Here is a 27,268-nt window from a genome sequence, read left to right on the forward strand (position 1 = left end):
GACGTCTACCACTTGGCCGATGATATAGTTCATCCACAACAGAGAGGCTAGACCACTGACAGTCTTTGGACAATTGACATTATATTCTCCAATGAAGATGGATTCATTTGTTTCAACCCAGTAGTAATACTGACACTGGCTTTCATACCACTCCTGACTGTTGTATTCTATGTTCTGTTAACAGAAAATTCTGCAACTCCTACCAGAGCGAATACAAGGACGATGGCAGTTCCACAGCATAGGTACATGTGTAGTAGGCCTTACATGGTGTGCTGCCATTGAGTGTGGACATCTTCATCAGATGAGTGGGAATGTTTTTTTTCCCTCTAGATCAGGGTTGGGCAACATTTTAATGTGGGTGAAGTCATCATTCTAGCAGCCCTCCTCTTGACAGTAGAGAGTTCATTTCATGCAATTCTACACATTTTGCCATGAGGTTTAGATGACATTTTGCCAGTTGCCCATCCCTTCTCAAGATTTTACCTCATGATCAGACATTTGGTACCATCATGTGTTTGAAAAGCAGGTTAAGCCAGTTAAGTGCGTATCAGGCCCACACACTCCTCCCTTACCAATGTCTGTATTAGTACTGACTGTAGCTACATGATTTGTAACATGCATTTGGAGTGAGAGTGAAGCACATTAGTGCCCTGCAATGCCCTCTCCTCACCCCTCTACTAGGTGGTCTCTCCTTTTTCACTGCCCTCTCCTCACCCCTCCACTAGGTGGTCTCTCCTTTTCCACTGCCCTCTCCTCACCCCTCCACTAGGTGGTCTCTCCTTTTCCACTGCCCTCTCCTCACCCCTCCACTAGGTGGTCTCTCCTTTTCCACTGCCCTCTCCTCACCCCTCCACTAGGTGGTCTCTCCTTTTCCACTGCCCTCTCCTCACCCCTCCACTAGGTGGTCTCTCCTTTTCCACTGCCCTCTCCTCACCCCTCTACTAGGTGGTCTCTCCTTTTTCACTGCCCTCTCCTCACCCCTCTACTAGGTGGTCTCTCCTTTTCCACTGCCCTCTCCTCACCCCTCCACTAGGTGGTCTCTCCTTTTCCACTGCCCTCTCCTCACCCCTCCACTAGGTGGTCTCTCCTTTTCCACTGCCCTCTCCTCACCCCTCCACTAGGTGGTCTCTCCTTTTCCACTGCCCTCTCCTCACCCCTCCACTAGGTGGTCTCTCCTTTTCCACTGCCCTCTCCTCACCCCTCCACTAGGTGGTCTCTCCTTTTCCACTGCCCTCTCCTCACCCCTCCACTAGGTGGTCTCTCCTTTTCCACTGCCCTCTCCTCCCCCCTCCACTAGGTGGTCTCTTCTTTTCCACTGCACTGAGACCACTGTGCAGTTGGATACAAAGCCCACCCAGAGAAAGCCAAGGATCTGGGGATGAGGGTCTCCTAGGTCTGACCGAGAACTCTGACATGTGCTGTAGTATTGGGGGCGGGGCTGGTTGGGTGTGGTAAGGGCTGGGGGAGTGGCAGTCCAGTTGTTGATATTCCATGTGATGCGTTTTGTTGTGTCCTCACAGGCCTCATTCTGAAGAAGTTGTTGCACACTGGGAATTCTTTAAAGGTACATCAGAGTAGTCCTTCATTCGTTAGTAGCATCGCCAGTAGCCAACCTGCCTCTGTACATGCAGTACTTCTGTTTTTGCTGTTGTCTTCGTCTTTTGCAATGGTGTTGACTGCTATGGGTATTTGGTAATAGTATGCTCATAAATATAGAAAGGCTCAATTCTATTTCTGAGCATGTTCCTGACTGTGTCTCTCTCCCCTGTAGATCCGAAGGGAGGGTGTACGTCTGTTCCTGCTATGGATGCAGGCCTTGCAGGGCAACGCACTGAGAGAGCAGCTATGGATTTTTGCCTGTCTGATCCCTGGCTTCCCATCTCCCCAGTCAGAGCTGGGCCCTCGAACCCTGGACAACCTGGTCAACCCCCCTCTCAGCCTCCAGGAGAGTTAGTATCTCTACACCTATCACCTTGCTAGTGACTGTAGTTATAAGGAAACATCTTGAGGTTGACTGTTCCAGACCTGCCAACAAGCATGCATTTTGCGTACCAACTACGCAATTCTCTGTCCATGTACGCAGGTTCGAAATCCAATGTTAAAAGTACACAGAAATGAATAGGGCTTGCTTTAAAATATATATATATATATATATATATATATATATATAGACACAAATTACGTACATATATTTCGAAAATCTGAAATGATGTATGCGCTGCAAAGGTCCAATAGGTACCTTTACATAGGCTGAAACAGCAGACTCTTCTAGCGAACCGTGTTCAGATTCTCTTTGCGGTAGCCTACTTAAGCTTTGTGTAACCAGTTTGCTGTAAGGATCTATGTGTAGCTGGTGCAGAGGAGTCAGGCGCAGGACAGCAGAGATTAGTAAATAAAAGTAACTTTACTCAAAGTCATCAAAATACAAGAGCATTTCCAAGCCCACAAATACAGACCACAATACAACAAACAATCACTCACAAACAAACATGGGGAACAGAGGGTTAAATAATAAAAAGGTAATTGGGTGAGTGAAAACAGGTGTGTAAGACTAAGACAAAACAAATGGAAAATGAAAAGTGGATCGGTTGCTGGAAGGTCGGTGACGTCGACCGCCGAACGCTGCCCGAACAAGGAGAGGGACCGACTTCGGCGGAAGTCGTGACATTTGCGGTCTGTCGACGCGATCATTTGTGTTTGTTTTTATGTTTTCAAAATGATTTTGCTTTTAGTATTGCTTAGGAACCGTGTCTAAAAAGCCAATACTTGTGAGCTGGCCCTAGTGATTGGCCCTGTTTGAGAGGTGACAAGCGTTCCTCTACTATAGAGACTAAACTTGGAGGTATGTGCTAAGAAAAACGTTATACATAGTTATCTCTAATTTGCCGTGCGCTTCTGGTACTCTAAAAAGTTGGACAGGGTTGGCAGGTCTGCTGTTCTGCAGCCTAAACATATTTCAGATTCAAACTCCTATGGCCAATGTCAAACCTAACTATCAGTCAAGCTGATTCTTTTGCTTTTTATCCTTTTTATCTCCTCCTTTATTTCTTTCTTTTCTTCTTCCATTCCTTCAGCTCAAGTGACTCCAGAAGAGATCAGTCCCCTGGTCCCTCCTCAGACAGGAGATAAAGCCCAGGAGGACCTCACAGGATACTTCCTAGAGGCTCTTCTGAAATACATGGTAAACCAGGTACTCTTCCCTTAATTACTAACACTGCTAATATGCTTGGCGTGGATGCAATATTACCTACTACCTATCAGTGAGCCTTTTGAGATGGACGTCTGTCTGTCTGCATGCTGAGAAGTGCAAATGACCGTAACCCCCTAAAAAGTTCCTTACATCATGTTAAGTCACCCACAATGAACTCAAGCAGTACTTCAGTTCAAAATGAAACGGGATCAACAACATAGCTCATATGGATAGCTCGAACACATTATTAACGCTGAGTTGCATCGGCATGCGTTTGCTGCAGTGTACTGTATGCTCACACACAAACACACTGAGTTAACGGCTGTGCTGCTCTCTCTCTCCCTGCCGCAGACAGTGCCTCCTCTCACTCCCTGTCTCTGGTCCTGTTTCTGTAATGCTCTTTGTTAACAGTAGTCTCTTGTTGTCTTTCCCCCTGCAGGCCAAAAGTCTGGAGTGGAAGTGTAAAGACAACCACGAGAAGGGCTTTGCATTCCTGTTTGGAAACTTTAAGAAATATTACCTGCCGCACATATTCCCCAACTTCTCCAAGGAGACCAGTTTGTACCATCCCATACTGGGTGAGGAGACTCATTTCAATTAGTATGAGCTAAAGAAACAGTTCTTTGTTTATATACATTCTAAAGCTGATTCTTAGCTTTGCATTTTACTATAGTGGTGCAGTGTGCATAGAAGTACATTGATACCCTTTTGGTACGACTGAGCCGAGCTGAGCTGGTATGGTTATACATCAGAGCCAGCACAGTATGGGTTGGGTCAACACAATGGTGTGAAAAGGGGTATAGTGATACATCTGCATTCTCTATTCAACCTCTCTCCGTATGTCCCCCCTCCAGAGGTTCCTTCGATGAGACCAAAGCCTTACTACAGTGTGGTGAAGAGAGACACAGAGACCAACGACACAGTGTACTGTACCAAGGAGAGCCTCCTCAACGCCCGCGTTATCTTCATCCGCTGGCTGGTGTCCTTCTGGCTGGAGCCACGCTCCAACACTGGAACACACATCCCCGGGGTGGACGGAGAGAGGGAGAGAGTTCCAAAGAACATCCAGGTAATCACTGTATACACACCCGAGGGGAGAGTTTGCCTGGGTTAGCACAATGTATATATTATATCTAGGAATCATAGAGAGAACTTGCCAAAAAACATCCAGGTTGGCCATGCAGGCAGCACATCTGAAGGGCAGAAGTATGCAGGGTTAGCATAACTATATCTTTACATTAAACATAGCCTCTGGGACAGCTTTTGAGTTGTGATATTTCTCTGTCTGTGGGATATACTAGTGAACCTCCAACTCGTGTATTGTGTTACATACATTTCCAGTCCTTATGGAAGCATTAATGGTGGTTGTGTTTCTCTGGTTGTGTTCCAGAGGGCAGCAGCAGGGCTGGCAGCGCGGGGACATGGCCAGGGGGAGGACCTGGGCCCCAGGGCAGACAGCCTGGACAGAGCGATTGGGTATGAGCAGGAGCCATCCCACTCCAACACCTCCACCCTGACGGAGAGGGAGCCCAGCTCCTCCAGCCTGTGTAGTATGGACGAGGAGCACCTCACTGACAAGGAGGTGGTGAGACGAGTCCTCTGTTCTTCCAGGACTAACGTCAACTTCATCACCGAGGTCTTCAGACAGGTACAGCACACTTACTCACACGCACAGTACATTGTGTATTGCTGGTTCTGGTTGTGATACATAGGTATCCCTTCTTGGAACAATAAAGTTCTATTACTACTACTATGTTCTGAATACCCCTGTAAAAGTCTGGTATTGTGTGGTTGTATGCCCTACAGAGAGCAGAGAAGATAAACAAGTCTGCTCCATTTGAATCCAGCACAGTGACATTGGTGTGTTGTCCTCTTTTCTCAGGCCTTCCTGTTGCCGATGTGCGAGGCTGCAGCCATGAGGAAGGTGGTGCGGGTGTACCAGGAATGGTTCGCCCTGGAGGACAAGCCTGTGTTTATGAGGGAGCCGGAGGAAGAGAGGTTCTTTACCACGGCTGGAGGGGTCAACCTAGAGCCTGTACCCCAGCAGGACACTGAGAAGGAGGAGGAGGTGAGAGCTGGGGCTTTGTGTGGGGGAGGATGGATGGAAGCGCCAGGGTCCACTAAGGAAAACATTTTGCAATGGAAAATGACTCCTTGTTTCAGTCTGTTTTCTTACATTAGGTGTCTAATGAACACAATCCTCAACAAAGACAAGTAAGTACACATGATGGAGCCTGTCTTCGTGGTCTCTCAGTCTAACACTTCTTGTGTATGTCTTTCTGTGTCCTCAGGGGGTGAATAAAGTGTCTGAGAAAGAGCTGCTGGAGTACAGTGTGCATGCCGGTGTTCAGCCCACTCTACAGGTATTTTCTATTGCCCAACACATACACACATTATGCTAAATCTGCAACCACATAAAGTCTTATTCTGGAATGATCACTAACTTCCATCCGATACTGTCCAGTTCCATGCCTTTCTTCACCACCGTCATCTACTGCTTTCTCTTTCACCCCAGGTGTTTGTCACCAACTCTGCCAACGTTTTTCTGCTGGAGCCAGCCAATGAGCTCAAGGTGTTGCTGGAGGAACATGTTGACATGTGCAAGAGAGTCCTCAACATCTACCGCAGCCTGGTCATGCATGAAACCATGGACCAGAAGACATGGTACAGCACCACAACACTACACGCTAACACCGAGCAGCGTATTGGTTCTAATGGGGAAGCATAGCATACATTTATGGCCAGACCCAATTTGCTACCTACCACTCCCATTAGCCCTAACCCTTCTATGTTTGCAGATCTGAAGGGTCTGGTTAGGTAATCTACATGACCAAAAGTATGTGGAAACCTGCTCGCTGAACATCTCATTCCAAAATCATGGGCAATAATATGGAGTTGGTCCCCCTTTGCTGCTATAACAGCAACCACTCTTCTGGGAAGGCTTTCCACTAGATGTTGGAGCATTGCTGTGGGGACTTGCTTCCATTCAGCCACGAGCATTAGTGAGATTGGGCACTGATGTTGGGCGATTAGGCCTGGCTCGCAGTCGGCATTCCAATTCATCCCAAAGGTGTTTGATAGGATTGAGGTTAGGGCTCTGTGCAGGCCAGCCAAGTTCTTCCACACCGATCTCGACAAACCATTTCTGTATGGACTTCGCTTTGTGCACGGGGCCATTGTCATGCTCAAACAGGAAAGGGCCCAAACTGTTGCCACAAAGTTGGAAGCACAGAATCGTCTAGAATGTCGTTGTATGCTGTAGCGTTTAGATTTCCATTCAGTGGGACTAAGGGGCCTAGGCCAAACGATGAAAAACATCCCCAGACCATTATTCCTCCACCAAACTTTGCAGTTGGCGCAATGCATTGGGACGGGTAGCGTACTCCTGACATCCGCCAAACCCAGATTCGTTTGTCAGACTGCCAGAACGTGAAGCGTGATTAATTACTCCAGATAAAGCGTTTCCACTGTTCCAGAGTCCAATGACGGCGAGCTTTACACCTCTCCAGTCAACCCTTGGCATTGCTCATGGTGATCTTAGGCTTGTGTGCGGCTGCTCGGCCATGGAAACACATTTCATAAAGCTCCCAACGAACAGTTATTTTGCTGACGTTGCTTCCAGAGGCAGTTTGGAACTCTGTAGTGAGTGTAGGAACCGAGGACAGACGATTTTTACGCACTACGTGCTTCAGCACTCTGCGGTTCCACTCTGTGAGTTTGTGTGGCCTACCACTTCGAGGCTGAGCCATTATTGCTCCTAGACATTTCCACTTCATAATAACAGCACTTAAAGTTGACCGGGGCAGCTCCTAGCAGAGCAGAATTTTGACGTACTGACGTGTTGGAAAGGTGGCATTCTATGACGGTGTCACTTTGAAAGTCACTGAGCTCTTCAGTAAGGTCGTTCTACTGTCAATGTTTGTCTATGGAGATTGCATGGCTGTGTGCACGATTTTATATACCTGTCAGCAACGGGTGTGACTGAAATAGCCGAATCCGCTTATTTGATGGGGTATCCACATCCGATTTTCAGGGATACAGTATCTTCAACCTAGCTTCCTTTCCCCCTGAAAACCGGATGCAGAGACCCTGCTCAGGCTTTTTTTTAATGCCTGCTATGTTAGGTTAGGGCCAAGGTGGAGGGGTAGGAACTTTCCACTCTTTGTGTAACATGAGGGATCCCTATGTGACCGCTACTCTTCTGGTGTCTATCTGTGCATCTGCAGGGAGCAGATCTTGCTGGTGCTGTTGAGGGTGACCGAGTGTGTGATGAGGAGACCTCCCTCCATCATGCCCCATTGCAAGAAGAACATCACCCTCTCTGGGAGGCTGGCCGGGGCCGTCTTTCAGGTACCCAGCGTAGTACTCACACCATACAGTTGTTGTGTCCCAAATGGCACCCTGTTCCCTATATAGTTCACTGCTTTTGACCTGGGCCCATGAGTTAAAAGCACTGTACTATATAGGGAAGAGGATGCCATTTGGGATACCTACTGTGACTAACCACAAGGACTTTTTCTTAATAGTATTTTCTTGATTCCTCATGACCTCTCCTTGAATCCTCTCTCGCTTCCCACTGACATTTTGTTGTTACGTGAATTAAGTTATCAATGTTCTTAAACCGAACTTCAATTAAACTATTCACTCTACCCCACCAGAGTGTGTAAGATTCTGGTTGAATGAAGCAGACGGAGACCCAGCCCACAAGGGTCAAAACCTTTATTTATGAGAGCTCTGAAAATCCTTACAATGTACAAAGCCTTTTATATTCACACACACACACACACACACACACACACACACACACACACACACACACACACACACACACACACACACACACACACACACACACACACACACATCAGTAGAAAACTCCACCCAGCTTTAGGCGGCTGTATTTTTCCACAGTACCCAGACCACCTGTCTCCTTATCTTTTGCCAGCCTAGCTGTTCCCAGGCCGTTGTTTCTCTCCCTAACTTAGGGAGACATCTTCTCCTGTTCCTTTCCCAAGGTCGTCTTATCAACTCTGCCCTGCTCATTTTGAAGTGGTAACAGTGTCTTCCTCACACACAGTATTGGAATATAGTTTTTAACCCATTATTATAGCCTTATTTCGAATACATTTCAACAGGTTATAGGGTTTCTGAGTGAAATCATTTAGTCAAACCTTTAATCATATAATTTCCATTACATTTGTAAAGAAGTTTGGGAGCGGACAAAAGGAATGGAGGCAAAGACTTTTGAGAGAGCCATGGTGCCTCCATAACCTTCCTCTGCATGAGACCTAACTAAGGAATGTTTCTAAGGGGCGTTTCTACTTGTCATGCTACTGTGTGTCTGTCTCTGACTCTCCTCCTCCTCTGGTAGACCTTGATAGTGGCCTGGATTAAAGGGAACCTGAACGTGTACATCTCCAGGGAGCTGTGGGACGACCTGCTGTCTGTGCTGTCCTCGCTCACCTGCTGGGAGGAGTTGGTCACAGAGTGGTCCCTCACCATGGAGACGCTCACCAAAGTTCTGGCCCGCAACCTGTACAGGTAACGACAGGAGAGAACGTGCTAAACACACATACCGTGGAAGGCACAAGTCCAAGCATTTTGTTAAGACATGTAATGAAAATACAGTAAAACTTCAATTAATAGCCTGGGCAAATATTTGATTAAATCCCTGAACACAACAGGCGCTTATTAGAGACAGGCTTCTATTCGAGCCAGGAGTATTTTTCCTTATTGCACACAGCTTTTGTTAATTTTCATAGTTAATTGTTTTATTCCAGCATTCACTTACAGCATTTTAATCAATTTATTATATTATTTCCTGCACTAATGTGTTATGTTACACACTGTCAAGTTTATTTGGTCTTAGTATGCCTCTATTATATATATATTTTTTAAAGATCCTTGACTGTGCATTTTCAGCAGTTCTTACATTTGCCAATAGAGGGCGATAGGATGATTTCTGGGGGTCTGTACTCCCGAAGTTGTTTTGTGCTTACCAGTTAGCCAGTGGCTAGCAGTTTCTTACTGCCGATTAAAAACAGAATATTGTCATTTTTTCAAGTCATTACTGAATTATTTAATGTTTATTTATTTAATTAATAAATCAAACATAAAACCTTGTAAACAATTGATGGTAATTCATGATAACCTAATTCATTTAAACCCGCTGTTTATTTGAGACAGGCATTTATTTGCTGAAATGTGTGCCGTTGCCTGACTATTAAAAGCGGCTATTTGAGACTGCATTTTAATTGAAGTTTTATGGTCATATTAAACAGAGGATCAATTTGTAATGGAATCACAGTGAGGGCTGGCCCCTTTTTAAATGTTTTATTTTGTTCCATAATCTGTACAGTCTGGACCTCAACGAGCTGCCCCTGGACAAGCTGAGCGAACAGAAACAGAAAAAACACAAGGGAAAAGGTACTCACTCTGATTGACACACACTGCTTCCTCTCTCTATCATTCTCTCAGTGGTGTACTGGAGGGTATAGGCAGGTATACGCCGTATAACCACTTATTGTTTTGTGGGCATTGCATGTACTCACTTCCTAATACCCAGTGATACAGTGGGGGGAAAAAGTATATGATCCCCTGCTGATTTTGTACGTTTGCCCACTTACAAAGAAATGATCAGTCTATAATTTTAATGGTAGGTTTATTTTATTTTTTTAATCCAGAAAAACACATGTCAAAAATGTTATAAAATGATTTGCATTTTAATGAGGGAAATAAGTATTTGACCCCCTCTCAATCAGAAAGATTTCTGGCTCCCAGTTGTCTTTTATACAGGTAACGAGCTGAGATTAGGAGCACACTCTTAAAGTGAGTGCTCCTAACCACAGCTTGTTACCTGTATAAAAGACACCTGTCCACAGAAGCAATCAATCAATCAGATTCCAAACTCTCCACCATGGCCAAGACCAAAGAGCTCTCCAAGGATGTCAGGGACAAGATTGTAGACCGACACAAGGCTGGAATGGGCTACAAGACCATCGCCAAGCAGCTTGGTGAGAAGGTGACAACATTTGGTGCGATTATTCGCAAATGGAAGAAACACAAAAGAACTGTCAATCTCCCTCGGCCTGGGGCTCCATTCAAGATCTCACCTCGTGGAAAGAAAGGGGATTTAAATATGCAACAACCATCATGGTCTGCTAATTTTACTAAGATCATGCTTTTGGCTGCTTGACAATGGAAGGAAGTTGAAGGAAAGCCAATAGAACAGGAGAAAGCATATGACTAAGTCTATATAAAAATAATTGCCTCCACGTTTCTATGGTGGGATATTGACTATAGGCTACTTTAAAGTAAGGTAAGACATTCCTCATAATATGAAGTAAAATGTCCAGGTTTAAAACAATTAAGAAATATAAAAAATATAGCGATGATAATGATAGGCCTAAACATCTTTTGGTAGATGGAAATGCTTTCCCAAAACCTTCTTTTATTGCATCAATCCAGTAGCCATTTATTTTTCAAACTCCAATTAATGTGCTACAGAAACACTGCTAACCAAACAACAGTGCTAGGTGCCTTTGCAATTGGACCACTACACCACTGCTCTCTCCATCACTCTTTCTGTCTGTCTCTCCCGTTCCCTCTCCCTCCCCTTTCTATTGTTTAACACCACAGAGACGTTCCAACCTGTACCCAATCTTTCCCTCTCTGTGTTGGTCACTAGGGGGCGCTCACGAGGGCCAGAAGACGGCTGTGGACCATTCTTTCTCTAAGGGCTGGAGCAGGGACCAGCCTGGGAGCGGTCAAGCAGCAGCCATGAGGCAGCGCAGTGCCACCACCGCTGGCTCCCCGGGCATGGAGAAGGCCAGGAACATCATACGCCAGAAGACTGTGGGTTAGTGCCACAGCCGTCATATTTGTCAGAGGAAACTACATGTCTACATATGAGAAGGGTGGTTGTCTTAACCTTATGGCAAGGTGTTTAAGATATATTTTCATGGATTATTTAAAATGCTTTATGTAATGGTTTCAGTAGACCTATGTACGTGGCACATTTGAGTAGGGTTTTGGTGTAATGGTCAATGCTGCTATAATGCTGCTAAACTGCTGTTAACTGTCATAACATTTTTTTTGCCATTTATACATAATCAATGAAATAGGAAATCAGTACCGTGTGGGAGTCCTCCAGTGAAGAAGGTTTCAACTGAGCATAAGGGTTGTATGGGTTCTCTTTCAAGTATTCGTTTCGGTATTTCACTATGGGATATGCCCCCAGCATATTCATCAGAAGACTTATTACACTACGCCAGCCATAAGTGGCTGGACATCGAGACATGTGCGTCGGGGAAGGGTGTCCTTCCTACCCTATAAAGGACCCTGACGCAGCGTTTCTGAGTCATTCAAACACCTCTTCTCGCTTTTCATCAGAAAGCTTACCTCAACACGACTGCATTTTCCAGAACTAGCTAAACTGTCCACAGACTGGAGCTTACAACTCGCTCGCCGGGCGCTTTTCTTGGGATTCCCTTCACCATAGCTAGAGGAACATTTATTTGAGGGAGTAACGGGTACAGCTGTGACACGGCTAACTCGTTCACATCCAAGTTAGCTGTATCCGAACAGTGATTAGTCGTCGGAAAACTAGCCACCACGCTAGCTAGCTTTTATTTTTTAAAATTTTTTACTTCGGCAAGAAAAGTTTCCCTGCTACATCAAGCTATCTTTTCTAACCTGGCCTTTCGGAAACGGTACCTGGCCTTCACACCGAGTGCCACCGTCAGAGATAACCCACTCTAATCGCTAGCTATTGGACTAGCCTACCATGCTATTTTTTTTCTGGCAGCTAAAAACATAGCATCCAAGCTATGCGACAAAGGCATCTCCCACCTGAAACGAGGAGAAGCTCCCAGCACGAATCTGCTCCTGTGGAATAAGATGTCGGCCAAGGACACCCAATCGGTGTGCTCCGCTTGCCTTGGGCTGCAACATGCCCAGGAAGCATTAGCCTCCCCTGGCTCCTGTCCACACTGGTTCCTTCTTCACCGTGAAGAGCCTCCATCGCAGGCTAGCACGCCAAGCTAGCCTGAGTCAACAGGATCCTAACATGGGGACCGGCGCACCGGAGGTGATGGGTATCCCCAGAGGGAGATCGTGGAGCAACGGCTAGCGCTAGCTGGGGCGACCAGCTAGACGCCATGGCACCGCGACCCCCCCCCCCCCCCCCCCCGCCGGGCTTCCTGATCCGAGACGACAACGACTCCACAGGATTTTCCGACAGTCTCCTTTCAGAATCATTTGTTGGAGACAAAGATTCCTTCATCCCCTCATGCCAGCCCACCAAGCTTCCTGCCGGAGCACAATCCACACCATCTCTCGGTGTGGACCTGCAGGACGTGTGCGAACGCGTGGCTAATAAACTGATGATTCCCTGGCCCAACACAGTAGCAGAGACCACCACATCCCGCTATGAGGGTAAGAGGCTACCCAAAGCTAAACGGGCAGCCAGGCAATTACTACCAGTCTTCCCACAATGTCTGGAGGAGGTTACCCATACCTGGAGAACACCTTTCTCCTCCAAGAACCCTGTCCAGGGTGGGTCAATGTTAGACTGTGTTGACATGACAGGGATTGGGCTGGCCCACATGCCCCCCATTGAACCCCTGGTGGCTTCCCATCTACATCCCAGCCAGAAGTCTTCCATGACCTCGGCTGGCCCCACCTTACCAACTAAGTATGAGCGCTTCTAGATCTCTGCGATAGAGAAGGTCTACAGGTCGGTTGCCACAGCGGTGAGGGCTTTCAGCACCGGCTCCATGCTCTCGGCATACCAGGCTGAGCTACAGGAGGAGCTAGCGGTCAAACCAGAGCCGGGTCTATGGGATGAGATCTGTATTACTACAGACCTCAACCTGCGTCTGCTCAAAGCCGCTGTCCGGGTGTCAGGGAGAGCCATGGGACTCATGATATCCCAGGAGAGATCTGGATCAACCTATCCACGGGGTCTGAGAGTGAGAAGATGAAGATCCTAGACGCTCCAGTAGACCCTAAAAGCCTTTTCGGTCCCACTGTTGAGATGATGCAGAAACGGTGTGAGGAGAAAAAGAGGGAGGGTGAAGCTCTGTCTGCCCAGGAATACACAGCCCAGTGCCTCCCCTGTGCCTCGCCGCACCTTCGCCCAGGCTGCAGCAGGTCGACCACCCTCAACCTTTAAGATCCCCAGACGCCCAGCCCCCCAGGCTGCAAACCCAGGGCAGCAGAGAACCTTGGATCCTTGCCCCTGGTCTAAGAAGCCCTCCATCCGGCCAATGGCACCAAGGGGCCAGCCTGCTCCTAACCCCACCCAGGGGGTAAGGGGAAAAGAAGCGCATGGCCTAGCGATGTCCCCATCGCCAGAAAGGCAAGAACAGTCTCCCCCAAGCACTGTTCTATCCCCTCCTCCAATCCTGAGCCTGTTCCAGGGTGCAAGTTCCCAGGCACCTCAGTGTTCTGTCCGGCTTACCGGGCCCAAGTTGGTGGTCACAGAGTACAGCCCAAAGAGAAGAGACAATGTTCAGATGGATGCTTCCACAAAGCCCCCCTCTTGTCTCAAACACTCCCCAATGTCAGTTCACATGAAAAATGTTAACACTAGTGCAACCAGGCTACAGGCCAAGGGAGCAGTCAGACATGTTTCGCATGAGCGCGCTCCCGCTACGAGCCAGCCGGACGTGCGTAGTGCGTCACGGCCTGTCATACACCCTCCCCCCGACAGAGGGTGCTGCGGCACCATCTATGGTGGAAAGCCCGGGTCAGCCCGCTCTCGGAGCAGAGAGAGAATTGACGGGCATTTGCAGTGTCAAACTGGGTACAGGGCACGATAGACAGGGGATACAGACTGCAATTCACTGTCACCCTGCCCAGATTCAAGGGAATCATATACACTCAGGCTCAGGTGGAATCAGCGCATGTACTCCGAGAGGAAATCACATCACTAATAGGAAAAAGGACAATAAGAATTGTTCTTCCCGAGCAAAGCCACTGGTTTTTACTCGATATTTCCTGGTTCCAAAAAAGAGGGGCAGCCTACGCCCGATCTTAGATCTACATGCTCTGAACAGACACATGAGAAAGTACACGTTCAGAATGTGTACACACACTGCTTTGCTACGTTTTGTGCGCCCAGGCCATTGGTTCGTATCCGTCGACCTGAAGGACGCTTACTTTCACATCTCAATATACTCCCCTCACAGGACATTTCTCAGATTTGCTTTTCAGTGCGTGATCTACACATTCCTGGTGCTCCCTTTTGGCCTCTCTTGTGTCACCTCGTGTCTTTATGAAGTGTACCGAGGCAGCTATAGCCCCACTCAGAGAGAAGGGCATTCGGCTGATGACGTACATAGACGATTGGCTGCTGTGTGCGCAATCGAAGATGAGGTCTTAGAACACAGTCAGCTATTATTGGAACACCTGACACTTCTAGGTTTCAGAATAAACACAGTAAAGAGTGTTCTGATGCCCATGCAGACAATCTCTTTCCTAGGTTTAATCCTGGATTCAGTTTTGTTCAAAGCTCGCCTTTTGATGGAATGTATAAGAACATTCCAAGATTGCCTAGCACTGTTTCGCAGAGGGAACCTGGTCTCTTTCCAAACATGCCTGAGGCTTCTAGGCTTCATGGCATCGGCTTTAGCAGTCATTCCATTAGGACGTTTGAATATGAGAGGGTTTCAACGCTGGGTCTCTTCTCTTGGTCTGAGCCCAATACGTCACAAACATCACCATGTACAGATCTCAATTAGAGGTCGACCGATTATGATTTTTCAACGCCGGTACCGATTATTGGAGGGCCCAAAAAGCCGCTACCGATTAATCGGCCGATATTTTTTTGCTTTTAAAAAAAAAAAAAAAAGTCTTCTTTATTTTTATTTGTAATAATGACAATTACAACAATACTGAATGAACACTTATTTTAACTTAATATAATACAACAATAAAATCAATTTAGCCTCAAATAAATAATGAAACATGTTCAATTTGTTTTAAATAATGCGAAAACAAAGTGTTGGAGAAGAAAGTAAAAGTGCAATATGTGCCATGTAAAAAAGCTAACATTTAAGTTCCTTGTTCAGAACATGAGAACATATGAAAGCTGGTGGTTCCTTTTAACATGAGTCTTCAATATTCCCAGGTAAGAAGTTTTAGGTTGTAGTAATTATAGGACTATTTCTCTCTATACGATTTGTATTTCATATACCTTTGACTATTGGATGTTCTTATAGGCACTTTAGTATTGCCAGTGTAACAGTATAGCTTCCGTCCCTCTCCTCGCTCCTACCTGGGCTCGAACCAGGAACACATCGACAACAGCCACCCTCGAAGCAGCGTTACCCATGCAGAGCAAGGGAAACAACTACTCCAAGTCTCAGAGCGAGTGACGTTTGAAACGCTATTAGCACGCACCCCGCTAACTAGCTAGCCATTTCACATCGGTTACATCAGCCTAATCTCGGGAGTTGATAGGCTTGAAGTTATAAACAGCACAATGCTTGAAGCATTGCGAAGAGCTGCTGGCAAATGCACGAAAGTGCTGTTTGAATGAATGCTTACGAGCCTGCTGGTGCCTACCATCGCTCAGTCAGACTGCTCTATCAAATCATAGACTTAATTATAACATAATAACACACAGAAATACGAGCCTTTGGTCATTAAAATGGTCGAATCCGGAAACTATAATTTCGAATACAAAACGTTTATTCTTTCAGTGAAATACCGAACCGTTCCGTATTTTATCTAACGGATGGCATCCCTAAGTCTAAATATTGCTGTTACATTGTACAACCTTCAATGTTATGTCATAATTAATTACGCCCTTTGTTAGGAATAAATGGACTTCACACAGTTCGCAATGAGCCAGGCGGCCCAAACTGCTGCATATACCCTGACTGCTTGCACGGAACGCAGAGAGGCCAATTTCCCTAGTTATAAGAAATTCATGTTAGCAGGCAATATTAACTAAATATGCAGGTTTAAAAATATATACTTGTGTATTGATTTTAAAGAAAGGCATTGATGTTTATGGTTAGGTACATTGGTGCAATGACAGTGCTTTTTTCGCAAATGCGCTTGTTAAATCATCACCCGTTTGACGAAGTAGGCTGTGATTCAATGAGAAATTAACAGGCACCGCATCATTTATATGCAACGCAGGACACGCTAGATAAACTAGTAATATCATCAACCATGTGTAGTTAACTAGTAATTATGTTAAGATTGATTGTTTTTTATAAGATAAGTTTAATGCTAGCTAGCAACTTACCTTGGCTTCTTGCTGCCCTCGTGTAACAGGTAGTCAGCCTGCCACGCAGGCTCCTCGTGGAGTGCAATGTAAGGCAGGTGGTTAGAGCGTTGGACTAGTAACCAGAAGGTTGCAAAAACGAATCCCCGAATCCCCCCTGAACAAGGCAGTTAACCCCCGTTCCTAGGCCGTCATTGAAAATAAGAATGTGTTCTTAATCTGACTTGCCTAGTAAAATAAAGGTGTAATTATATATAGATTTTTTTATAAAAAACAAAAAAAATCGGCAAATCGGTGGCCAAAAATACCGATTGTTATGAAAACGTGAAATCGGCCCTAATTAATCGGCCATTCCGATTAATCGGCCGACCTCTAATCTCAATAGACTGTATGGTAGCACTGCACTCCTGGAGACACAGGATGTGTCTGTCACAGGGTGCCCAGATGGGCACTATTTTATCCAGAAAAGTAGTCAAGACGCACTCATCTCTCTCGGGTTGGGGTGCTACTCATGAGGGCAGAACAGTCAACGGGTGTGTGGGGACCCCATCTCCGTTCTACTCACATAAACTGCCTGGAGCTCCTTACAGTTTCCTTAGCATTAAAGTTGTTCCTCCCATTTCTGGAGGGTCGTCATGTTCTAGTCAGAACAGACAATACCACTGTTGTGGCTTACATAAACAGACAAGGGGGACTGCTATCCCCTCACGTACACACACTGGCACACATACTGATTATGTGGAGCAGTGTGCATCTCCAGTCACTGAGAGGTACTCATGTACCAGGAGTACTGAATCTGGGGGCAGATTTACTTGCCAGGGGAGGAACCTTCTATACGGAGAGTGGAAGCTCCACCCAGAGGTAGCCAATCAGGTTTGGAAACACTTCGACATGCCAGCAGTGGATCTTTATGCATCAATGGAGAATACTCAGTGTCCGCTATTCTTTTCCGTGAGGGATCGGGATGCACCGATGGGAGTGGACTCGTTGGCGCACGAGTGGCCACGCGTCCTCCTGTATGCATTCCCCCCACTGATCCTGATTTGCCCCACCCGAGCCAGGGTGCGGGAGAAGGGGCTATCGCTCATACTAATTGCGCCACATTGTAATTTACACTATTCAGAGTGCTAGAGCCGCATCTATCAGGTCCCTTTATAATTATAAATGGCAGGTGTTGAGGAATGGTGCACTAAAATACAGACGGTGTCATTCCAGTGCTCTGTCCCGGTAATCCTGTCGTTTCTACAGAAATTTGTAGAAAAAGGAAAGGCTTTTTCTACTATTAAAGTATATCTGGCAGCTATATTGGCTTGTCATATGGGTTTTGGGAACACGACAGTGGGGCAACACCCCCTTGTCGCTTGTGTCCGGTGTCCAAACAGCTTGCCCCATCATGGGATTTATCAATTGTTTTGGATGCTCTATGCCAACAGCCTTTTGAGCCCCTGGATCAGGTGGAACTGAAAATTATTTCATTTAAGACTGCGCTATTACGACCACTGGCTTCTGCAAAGCGTGTAAGTGACATTCACGCATTCTCTGTGCACTCGTCATGTGTGCAATTTGCACCTGGTAACAATAGGGTACCATCGTGGCATCAACGATTGCATATGTTGTGTCCAGTACGTGCTCTGCGCATTTACATGGACAGGTCTAAGGGATTTAGGAAATGTGATCATTTGTTTGTTTCCTGGGTGAAACCTCACAGGTAAAGCGCTCACTAAACAATGCCTCTCCCACTGGATAGTGGGGGCTATTGCTTTGGCCTACACAAGTAAGGGTCTTCAGTCTCCTGCTGATCTACGGGCTCATTCCACTAGAGGAATGGCTACGTCCTGGGCTTTATTTAGGGGCATATCTGTCCAAGATATTTGCTCAGCAGCAAGTAGGGCTTCGCCTTTGCAAAGTTTTATGGGCTCGATGTCACTGCACCAACCCTGGCACATACTGTTTTATGTGTAGGATCTTCTGAGGGTAAGGCCCATTTGTATGATATATAGCACAAGGCAGTCGGTCGTCAGGATAAGCTTGTCTGGCAATACGGGACTCAGTATATCCCATAGTGAAATACCGAAACGAACACTTGTAAGAGAACGACAGGTTACGACTGTAACCCCGGTTCTCTGATAGTATGAGTGAGGTATTTCACCAGACCACCCTCCTTGCATGAGCGCGGAAGAGGTGTGGATTTTTCTTGAATGACTCAGAGACGCTGCGTCGGGTCCTTTATAGGGTAGGAGGGAAACCCTTCCCCGACGCACACGTCTCAACATCCAGCCAATCATGGCTGGCGTACTGTAATAAGGCTTCTGACGAATACGCTGGGTGCGTATCCCATAGTGAAATACCTCACTCATGCTATCAGAGAACCGGGGTTACAGACGTAACCTACTGTCATAATCACGGAGGGCTCTGTGACCTGGCTCCTGAGGTACAGACAGGCAGACAGTAGTTTTGCCTTTTCCTAGTCCTCCTCTCTGAAGGTCACTGTTCTCTGCCTTAATCTCACAGTCCTCACTTTCTCCTCTCACTTTCTCACCTTCCTCCTCTCCCGTTTTTACCTTCCTCTTCTTTCTAAACTCCTTTTCTATCCATTTCCTCTCTGTCCCTCTATTCCATGACCCCTACTCTTCTCTATTTTCTCTTCCCTCTCCCCTTTCCTTCTTTCACCTCCCCTCCCTCCTTTCTCTCCTACTCCTCCCTTCTCTCTCCTCTCTGTGTGGCGTCCGTCCGTCCCTCAGCCCTGCGTAGCTGCTCTACGGGCGACAGCTTCCTGTCCCAAGCCTTTATCCGCAGCGCTAAAAGTGCCCCTGTCCTGATCCATCCTCTCCACCCTCTCCTGTCTGACTCTGTCCACACATCCCTAGCTGACGAGCTGGCAGGTAGAGCCCTCTACTCTACGCCTGTACCTGTACCTCTATCTGTACCTGTGTGTCTATCTGTACCCCCCTCCACCCACTTCACTTCTTCACTCACTATCTGTATGTTCTTGTCTGTCTTTGCATATTGTTTCTATGCTTGCCTTTGCTTGTGATTCCACACAGCCTGCTTGTCTTGGTGTGTTTGGGTGCTCTTGTTTGAGGATATTTCTCTCAGGCCTAGACTCTGGGGGTATGTTGTGTTTTTAGGCTGTTGTTGTTTCTGAATCACTATTTAATATCCTTCTCAGATCCAAACAGTTTTCCCTGCATGCGGTTTGGTGTGCATCCCTAGTCCCTATCAATTTATGATTTGATGGCTTCTGCTAAGATATGACATATTGTCAACCCATTTTTTTAATGATTTTTCTGGGGATTAATTCTCATTTGTTCTTATTGATGTATTGTAATTTGTCTGTTTCCTCTACTGCAGCTGTTTTGGCTTTAATGATATGGATATGATTGGATGCAGCTTAAATATTCTATTAACCATGAAAAGGAATGCAGTTTTTGCCATGTTTTGTCTGCCATTGTTTTTGTATATAAGAACATGCATACATAAGAACATGTTATTGCATGGACTTGGTTGGTGCTCTTGGGTGAAGTGATATTGGGTTAGAGAAACCCATTAATACAAACTTGCCTATTGGGCTGACTAAATTCAACCACCTGATCATTTCATCCTTTACACAGATGTACAATGCATTCGGAAAGTATTCAGACTCCTTCCCCTTATTCACTATTGTTTACGTTACACAGCCTTATTCTGAAATTGATTAAATATATTTTTTTCCCTCATCAATCTATACACAATAACCCATAGTGACGAAGCGAAAACAGGTTTTAAGAGATTTTTACACATGTATTAAACATTTTAAACAGATGCCTTATTTGGATAAGTATTCAGACCCTTTTCTATGAGACTCAAAATTGATCCTCTCAAGCTCTGTCAGGTTGGATGGGGAGTGTTGCTGCACAGGTATTTTCAGGTCTCTCTTGAGATGTTTGAACGGGTTCAAGTCTGGGCTCTGGCTGGGCCACTCAAGAACATTCAGAGACTTGCCCCGAAGTCACTCCTGTGTTGTCTTCGCTGTGTGCTTAAGGTCATTGTCCTGTTGGAAGGTGAACCTTTCAAATCAAATCAAATTTTATTAGTCACATACACATGGTTAGCAGATGTTAATGTGAGTGTAGCGAAATGCTTGTGCTTCTAATTCCGACAGTGCAGTAATATCTAACAAGTCATCTAACAATTCCCAAACAACTACCTAATACACATACATTTTAAAGGGGTGAGTGAGAATATGTACAGTTGAAGTCGGAAGTTTACATACACCTTAGCCAAATACCTTTAAACTCAGTTTTTCACAATTCCTGACATTTAATCCTAGTAAAAATTCCCTGTCTTAGGTCAGTTAGGATCACCACTTTATTTTAAGAATGTGAAATGTCAGAATAATAGTAGAGCAAATTATTTATTTAAGCTTTTATTTCTTTCATCACATTCCCAGTGGGTCAGAAGTTTACATACACGCAATTAGTATTTGGTACGTTGCCTTTAAATTGTTTAACTTGGGTCAAACATTTCGGGTAGCCTTCCACAAGCTTCCCACAATAAGTGGTGAATTTTGGCCCATTCCTCCTGACAGAGCTGGTGTAACTGAGTCAGGTTTGTAGGCCACCTTGCTCGCACACATTTTTTCAGTTCTGCCCACAGATTTCCTGTAGGATTGAGGTCAGGGCTTTGTGATGGCCACTCCAATACCTTGACTTTGTTGTCCTTAAGCCATTTTGCCACAACTTTGGAAGTATGCTTGCGGTTATTGTCCATTTGGAAGACCCATTTGCGACCAAGCTTTAACTTCCTGTCTGATGTCTTGAGATGTTGCTTCAATATATCCACATAATTTTCCTGCCTCATGATGCCATCTATTTTGTGAAGTGCACCAGTCCCTCCTGCAGCAAAGCAGCCCACAACATGATGCTGCCACCCCCGTGCTTCACGGTTTGGGATGGTGTTCTTCGGCTTGCAAGCCTCCCCCTTTTTCCTCCAAACATGACGATGGTCGTTATGGCCAAACAGTTCTATTTTTGTTTCATCAGACCAGAGGGCATTTCTCCAAAAAGTACGATATTTGTCCCCATGTGCAGCTGCAAACCCGTAGTCTGGCTTTTTTATGGCGGTTTTGGAGCAGTGGCTTCTTCCTTGCTGATCGGCCTTTCAGGTTGTCAATATAGGACTCGTTTTACTATGGATATAGATACTTTTGTACCTGTTTCCTCCAGCATCTTCACAAGATCCTTTGCTGTTGTTCTGGGATTGATTTGCACTTTTCGCACCAAAGTACGTTCTTCTCTAGGAGACAGAACGTGTCTCCTTCCTGAGCAGTATGACGGCTGCGTGGTCCCATGGTGTTTATACTTGCATACTATTTTTTTGTACAGATGAACGTGGTACCTTCAGGCATTTGGAAATTGCTCTAAAGGATGAACCAGACTTGTGGAGGTCTACAATTGTTTTTCTGAGGTCTTGGCTGATTTCTTTTGATTTTCCCATGATGTCAAGTAAAGAGGCACTGAGTTTGAAGGTAGGCCTTGAAATACATCCACAGGTACACCTCCAATTAACTCAAATGATGGCTTTAGAAGCTGCTGATAGGCTAATTGACATGACATAATTTTCTGGAATTTTCCAAGCTGTTGAAAGGCTAGTGTATGTAAACGTCTGACCCACTGGAATTGTGATACCGTGAATTATAAGTGAAATAATCTGTCTGTAAAATTTTTTGGGAAAAATAACTTGTGTCATGCACAAAGTAGATGTCCTAACCGACTTGCCAAAACTACAGTTTATTAACAAGAAATTTGTGGAGTGGTTGAAAAACGAGTTTTAATGACTCCAACCTAAGTGTATGTAAACCTCCGACTTCAACTGTACATATAAATATATGGATGAGCGATGGCCGAACGGCATAGGCAAGGTGCAATAGATGGTATAAAATACAGTATATACATATGATATAAGTAATGTAAGATATGTAAAGATTATTAAAGTGGCATTATTTAAAGTGGAATTGTTTAAAGTGACTAGTGATCCATTTATTAAAGTGGCCAGTGATTGGGTCTCAATGTAGGCAGCAGCCTCTCTATGTTAGTGATTGCTATTTAGCAGTCTGATGGCCTTGAGATAGAAGCTGTTTTTCAGTCTCTTGGTTGCAGCTTTGATGCACCTGTGCATACCTCGCCTTCTGGATGGTAGCGGTGTGAACAGGGAGTGGCTCAAGTGGTTATTGTCCTTGATTGTCTTTTTTGCCTTCCTGTGACATCGGGTGTTGTAGTTGTCATGAAGGGCAGGTAGTTTGTCCCCGGTGATGCGTTGTGCAGACCGCACCACCCTCTGGAGAGCCTTGTGGTTGAGGGCGGTGCAGTTGCCGTACCAGGCTGTGATACAGCCCGACAGGATGCTCTCGTTTGTGCATCTGTAAAAGTTTGTCAGGGTTTTGGGTGACAAGCCAAATGTCTTCAGCCTCCTGAGGTTGAAGAGGCGCTGTTGCGCCTTCTTACCACTGTCTGTGTGGGTGGACCATTTCAGTTTGTCTGTGATGTGTACGCCGAGGAACTTAAAACATAATTGATCCCCCCTTTGTCCCCAGTTTGAGGTCCTGAGCTTTCTGGAGTAGGTTTTCATCAAGGATCTCTCTGTACTTTGCTTCGTTCATCTTTCCCTAAATCCTGACTAGTCTCCCAGTCCCTGACGCTGATAAACATCACCACAGCATGATCCTGCCACAACCATGTTTCACCCTAGGGATGGTGCCAGGTTTCCTACAGACGTGACGCTTGGCATTCAGGCCAAAGAGTTCAATCTTGGTTTCATCAGACCAGAGAATCTTGTTTCTCGTGGTCAGAGTCCTTTAGGTGCCTTTTGGCAAACTCCAAGCGGGCTGTCACGTGCCTTTTACTGAGGAGTGGCTTCCGTCTGGCCACTCTACCATAAAGGCCTGATTTGTGGAGTTCTGCAGAGATGGTTGTCCTTCTGGAAGTTTCTCCCATCTCCACAGAGGAATTCTGGAGCTCTGTCAGAGTGACCATTGGGTTCTTGGTCACCTCCCTGACCAAGGCCCTTCTCCCCAGATTGCTCAGTTTGGCTGGGCGGCCAGCTCTAGGAAGAGTCTTGGTGGTTCCAAACTTCTTCTATTTAAGAGGCTACTGTATTCTTGGGGACCTTAAACACTGCAGACATTTTTTTGGTACCCTTCCCAGATCTGTGCATCGACACAATCCTGTCTCGGAGCTCTACGGACAATTCCTTCGACCTCATGGCTTCGTTTTTGCTCTGACATGCGCTGTCGACTGTGGGACCTTTATATAGACAGGTGTGCGCCTTTCCAAATCATGTCCCATCAATTGAATTTACCACAGGTGGACTCCAAACAAGTTGTCGAAATATCTCAAGGATTTTCAATGGAAACAGGATGCACCTGACCTCAATTTCGAGTCTTACAGCAAAGGGTCTGAATACTTACAGTACCAGTCAAAAGTTTGGAGGCACCTACTCATTCAAGGGTTTATCTTTATTTTTACTCTTTTCTACATCGTAGAATAATAGTGAAGACATCAAAACTATGTAATAATAGCTGTGGAATCATGTAACTAAAAAGGTGTTAAGCAAGTCAAAATATATTTTAGATTTGAGATTCTTCAAATAGCCACCCTTTGCCTTGATGACAGCTTTGCACACTCTTGGCATTCTCTCATCCAGCTTCATGAGGTAGTCACCTGGAATGAATTCCCATTAACAGGTGTGCCTTGTTAAAAGTTAATTTGTGGAATTTCTTTCCTTCTTAATGCGTTTGAGCCAATCAGTTGTGTTGTTACAAGGTAGGGGTGATGTACAGAAGATCACCCTATTTAGTAAAAGACTAAGTCCATATTATGGCAAGAACAGCTCAAATAAGCAAAGAGAAACGACTGTCCATCATTACTTTAAGACATGAAGGTCAGTTAAATCAGAACATTTTAAGGACTTTAAAAGTTTCTTCAAGCGCAGTCGCGAAAACCATGAAGCTCTATGATGAAACTGGCTCTCGTGAGGACCGCCACAGGAAAGGAAGACCCAGAGTTAGCTCTACTGCAGAGGTTAGGTTCATTAGAGTTACCGGCCTCAGAAATTGCAGCCCAAATAAATGCTTCACAGAGTTCAAGTAACAGACACATCTCAACATCAACTGTTCAGAGGAGACTGCGTGAATCAGGCCTTCATGGTCGAATTGCTGCAAAGAAACCACTTCTAAAGGACACCAATAATAAGAAGAGACTTTCTTGGGCCAAGAAACACGAGCAGTGGACATTAGACCGGTGGAAATCTGTCTTTTGGTCTGATGAGTCCAAATTTGAGATGCAGAGTAGGTGAGCGGATGATCTCATTCTCCGCATGTGTGGTTCCCACCGTGAAGCATGGAGGAGGAGTTGTAATGGTTTGGGGGTGCTTTGCTGATGACACTGTCAGTGATTTATTTAGAATTCAAAGCACACTTAACCAGCATGGCTACCACAGAATTCTGCAGTGATACGCCATCCCATCTGGTTTGCGCTTAGTGGGACTATCATTTGTTTTTCAACAGGACAATAACCCAGCACACCTCCAGGCTGTGTAAAGGCTGTTTGACCAAGAAGGAGAGCGATGGAGTGCTACATCAGATGACCTGGCTGCCACAATCACCTGACCTCAACCCAATTGCGATGGTTTGGGATGAGTTGAACTCCGGAGTGAAGGAAAAGCAGCCAACAAGTGCTCAGCATATGTGGGAACTCCTTCAAAACTGTTGTAAAAGCATTCCAGGTGAAGCTGGTTGAGAGAATGCCAAGAGTGTGCAAATCTATCATCAAGGCAAAGGGTGGCTACTTTGAAGAATCAAATGATTCCATATGTGTTATTTCATAGTTTTGATGCCTTCGCTAATATTCTACAATGTAGAAAATAGTAAAAATAAAGAAAACCCCTTGAATGAGTAGGTTTGTCCAAAATTTTGCCTGGTACTGTATGTAAATAAGTTATTTCTGTTTTTTATTTTTAATACATTTGCTAAAATTTCTAAACCGGTTTTTGCTTTGTCATTTTGGGGTGTTGTGTGTAGATTGATGAAAAAACAACAACTATTTAATCCATTTTAGAATGAGGCTGTAAATTAACAAAATGTGGAAAATATATGACTGTATATGATCATATTGTTGCACCACGGTGTGGTGTATGTTACTGATCCATTCCCTTCGCTGTGTTTTCCTGCACATAGAGTTGGTAGGACCCCTCTCCAGTGAGCTGTGCCCTGTGTATCCCCTTTGTCCAGATATGGAGGACCCCCCCATGGCCATGACCTCTCGGGGACCCAGGATCCGCCACTGCTCCCAGAGCGAGAATACCCCGGTCTCTGAGGTGTTCTCAGCATCCAGTGACCTGGAACCCCAGGGGCCTACGCTCCCTCGCAGCAGTAGCGCTTCTGACATCATGGAGCCCTTCATCGCTGAGAGGGTCAAAGGTGCACTTCCTGTCCCCGACAGTCCCCCCTCTCACTCCACCATCACCGCTGTCTTTGCCCCCCACCACGCCCACCACCCCCCTTGCTCCTCCCGGAGCCACTCCCTGCACCCCCCCAACCCCCACACAGCCCCAGGTAGCAGTTTGGCCTCTCTGGAAGTGGGGGATAGCATCTATGACTACCTGTGGCAGATGATAGGCCCCCGGCCCCCTGCCCCTGACTGGACATGTGGTGGAGCCTCCTCCTCCTCCACCCAGTCCTCTGAGAGAGATGAGGAGGGGGAGATGCAGGGGGAGGAGGACCTGCTTAGTTCTCTCAGGGAGTACCTGATGCACATAAGCCTGGAGGAGGGAGGTGGAGAGGGGGAGAGGGGTGGCCCTAGTGACGTTGTGGAGGGTCGCACTGTGATGGTACAGTCAGGGTCACAGCAGGTCAGGAGACAGGTCCAGGTAAGGCAGCATAGCATCTTAAACTCAGCAGAAGAGAACAGTACAGAGGCAGAGCAGCAGCCTGCTGAGAAGAGTATCTATGAGTGTTTGGAACAGAGTGATGACTGGGAGCTGATCAGCAGGGGGAGCTCTAGTCTTGACCAGCAGGTAACTACTCGGGGAACAGAGAATAGGGAAGAGCCCCACTTGGTCAGGCAAGACGCCACAGAGTGTGAGTATAATAATGAAACAGGAGGTTCAGGCCAACAGGCCCCTCAGCCCCAGCAGCAGTCCCTCAACCTCCACCACTCCCTGAAGCCCAGGCTGGTCCGGGGTAGGCCCAAAAAGCACCATGGGGCAGGGGGAGGGGTACACGTCAGCTTCCGGCCCTCCACAGAGTCTGTCCAGTTCCACAACCCTCTAGACTCCAAGGAGGCCCACTGGAGGACCAGGCTGCGCCGCCTCAGCCACTTCAGCAGCCACTCTGTAGGAGGGGTGGGGTCTGGAGGGGCTGGGGCAGGGTTGGGGGGGTCAAAGGGTAAAGAGAGGTCAGGAGGGGAGGGGGTGAGCGGAAGCGGGGAGCATCCGGAACGGGAGGCCAGTGGATTGGGGGGTCATGCGACAGAGCCAGGACGTGTCCGTCTGGGGCGCTCCTCCCTTCGGCCTCGTGGGACTCGGTCCAGGTCCCAGGATGCGGAGTCAGGGATCAGTCCTTCTCGGCAGCAGCAGGGGGCTCTGTTGGGTGGTGTGTATAAATCTGTGGTCCATGCTCTCTCCAAGCCCAAGGCCCACGCCTCCGGCTCCGCATCACCGCAGCGGCAAAGCAAAGCCCCTGGCGTGGCCACAGAGGCGCCCCTGAGGGACCTGTACACTCATGTATTGGGCTATTTTGGAAAGAAAGCACCAGGTGAGAGACTTGAGGAGCGTCGCTGTGCTCCAAGGCACTACCACAACAT

General features: G+C 46.4%; 1 protein-coding gene across 16 annotated transcripts in view; it reads left to right on the plus strand.

The window, feature by feature from the left end:
• The window catches only part of LOC106611173 (ral GTPase-activating protein subunit alpha-1), a 128,657-nt gene that overhangs the window by 22,995 nt on the left and 78,394 nt on the right, over positions 1–27,268 (plus strand). For 9 of the 16 annotated variants that reach the window (XR_014378742.1, XR_014378741.1, XM_082955721.1 and 6 more), the window contains exons 4-19: positions 185–242; positions 1,521–1,564; positions 1,772–1,949; positions 3,075–3,190; positions 3,630–3,768; positions 4,045–4,259; positions 4,581–4,838; positions 5,073–5,258; positions 5,482–5,553; positions 5,706–5,854; positions 7,417–7,540; positions 8,562–8,731; positions 9,549–9,616; positions 10,878–11,048; positions 19,172–19,312; positions 25,696–27,219. Coding sequence is in view for 14 of the 16 variants with exons in the window: in XM_082955721.1 (XP_082811847.1) it covers positions 185–242; positions 1,521–1,564; positions 1,772–1,949; positions 3,075–3,190; positions 3,630–3,768; positions 4,045–4,259; positions 4,581–4,838; positions 5,073–5,258; positions 5,482–5,553; positions 5,706–5,854; positions 7,417–7,540; positions 8,562–8,731; positions 9,549–9,616; positions 10,878–11,048; positions 19,172–19,312; positions 25,696–27,219 (3,613 nt within the window). In the remaining 2 variants the exon portion in view is untranslated. Of the gene's footprint in view, positions 1–184; positions 243–1,520; positions 1,565–1,771; positions 1,950–3,074; positions 3,191–3,629; positions 3,769–4,044; positions 4,260–4,580; positions 4,839–5,072; positions 5,259–5,481; positions 5,554–5,705; positions 5,855–7,416; positions 7,541–8,561; positions 8,732–9,548; positions 9,617–10,877; positions 11,049–19,171; positions 19,313–25,641; positions 27,220–27,268 lie in introns of all 16 variants that reach the window. The other 7 variants (XM_082955723.1, XM_082955724.1, XM_082955712.1 and 4 more) reach the window with 6 other exon arrangements.

This window comes from Salmo salar, chromosome 09, assembly GCF_965601325.2.
Source record: "Salmo salar chromosome 09, fSalSal1, whole genome shotgun sequence".
Classification (NCBI taxonomy): domain Eukaryota; kingdom Metazoa; phylum Chordata; class Actinopteri; order Salmoniformes; family Salmonidae; genus Salmo; species Salmo salar.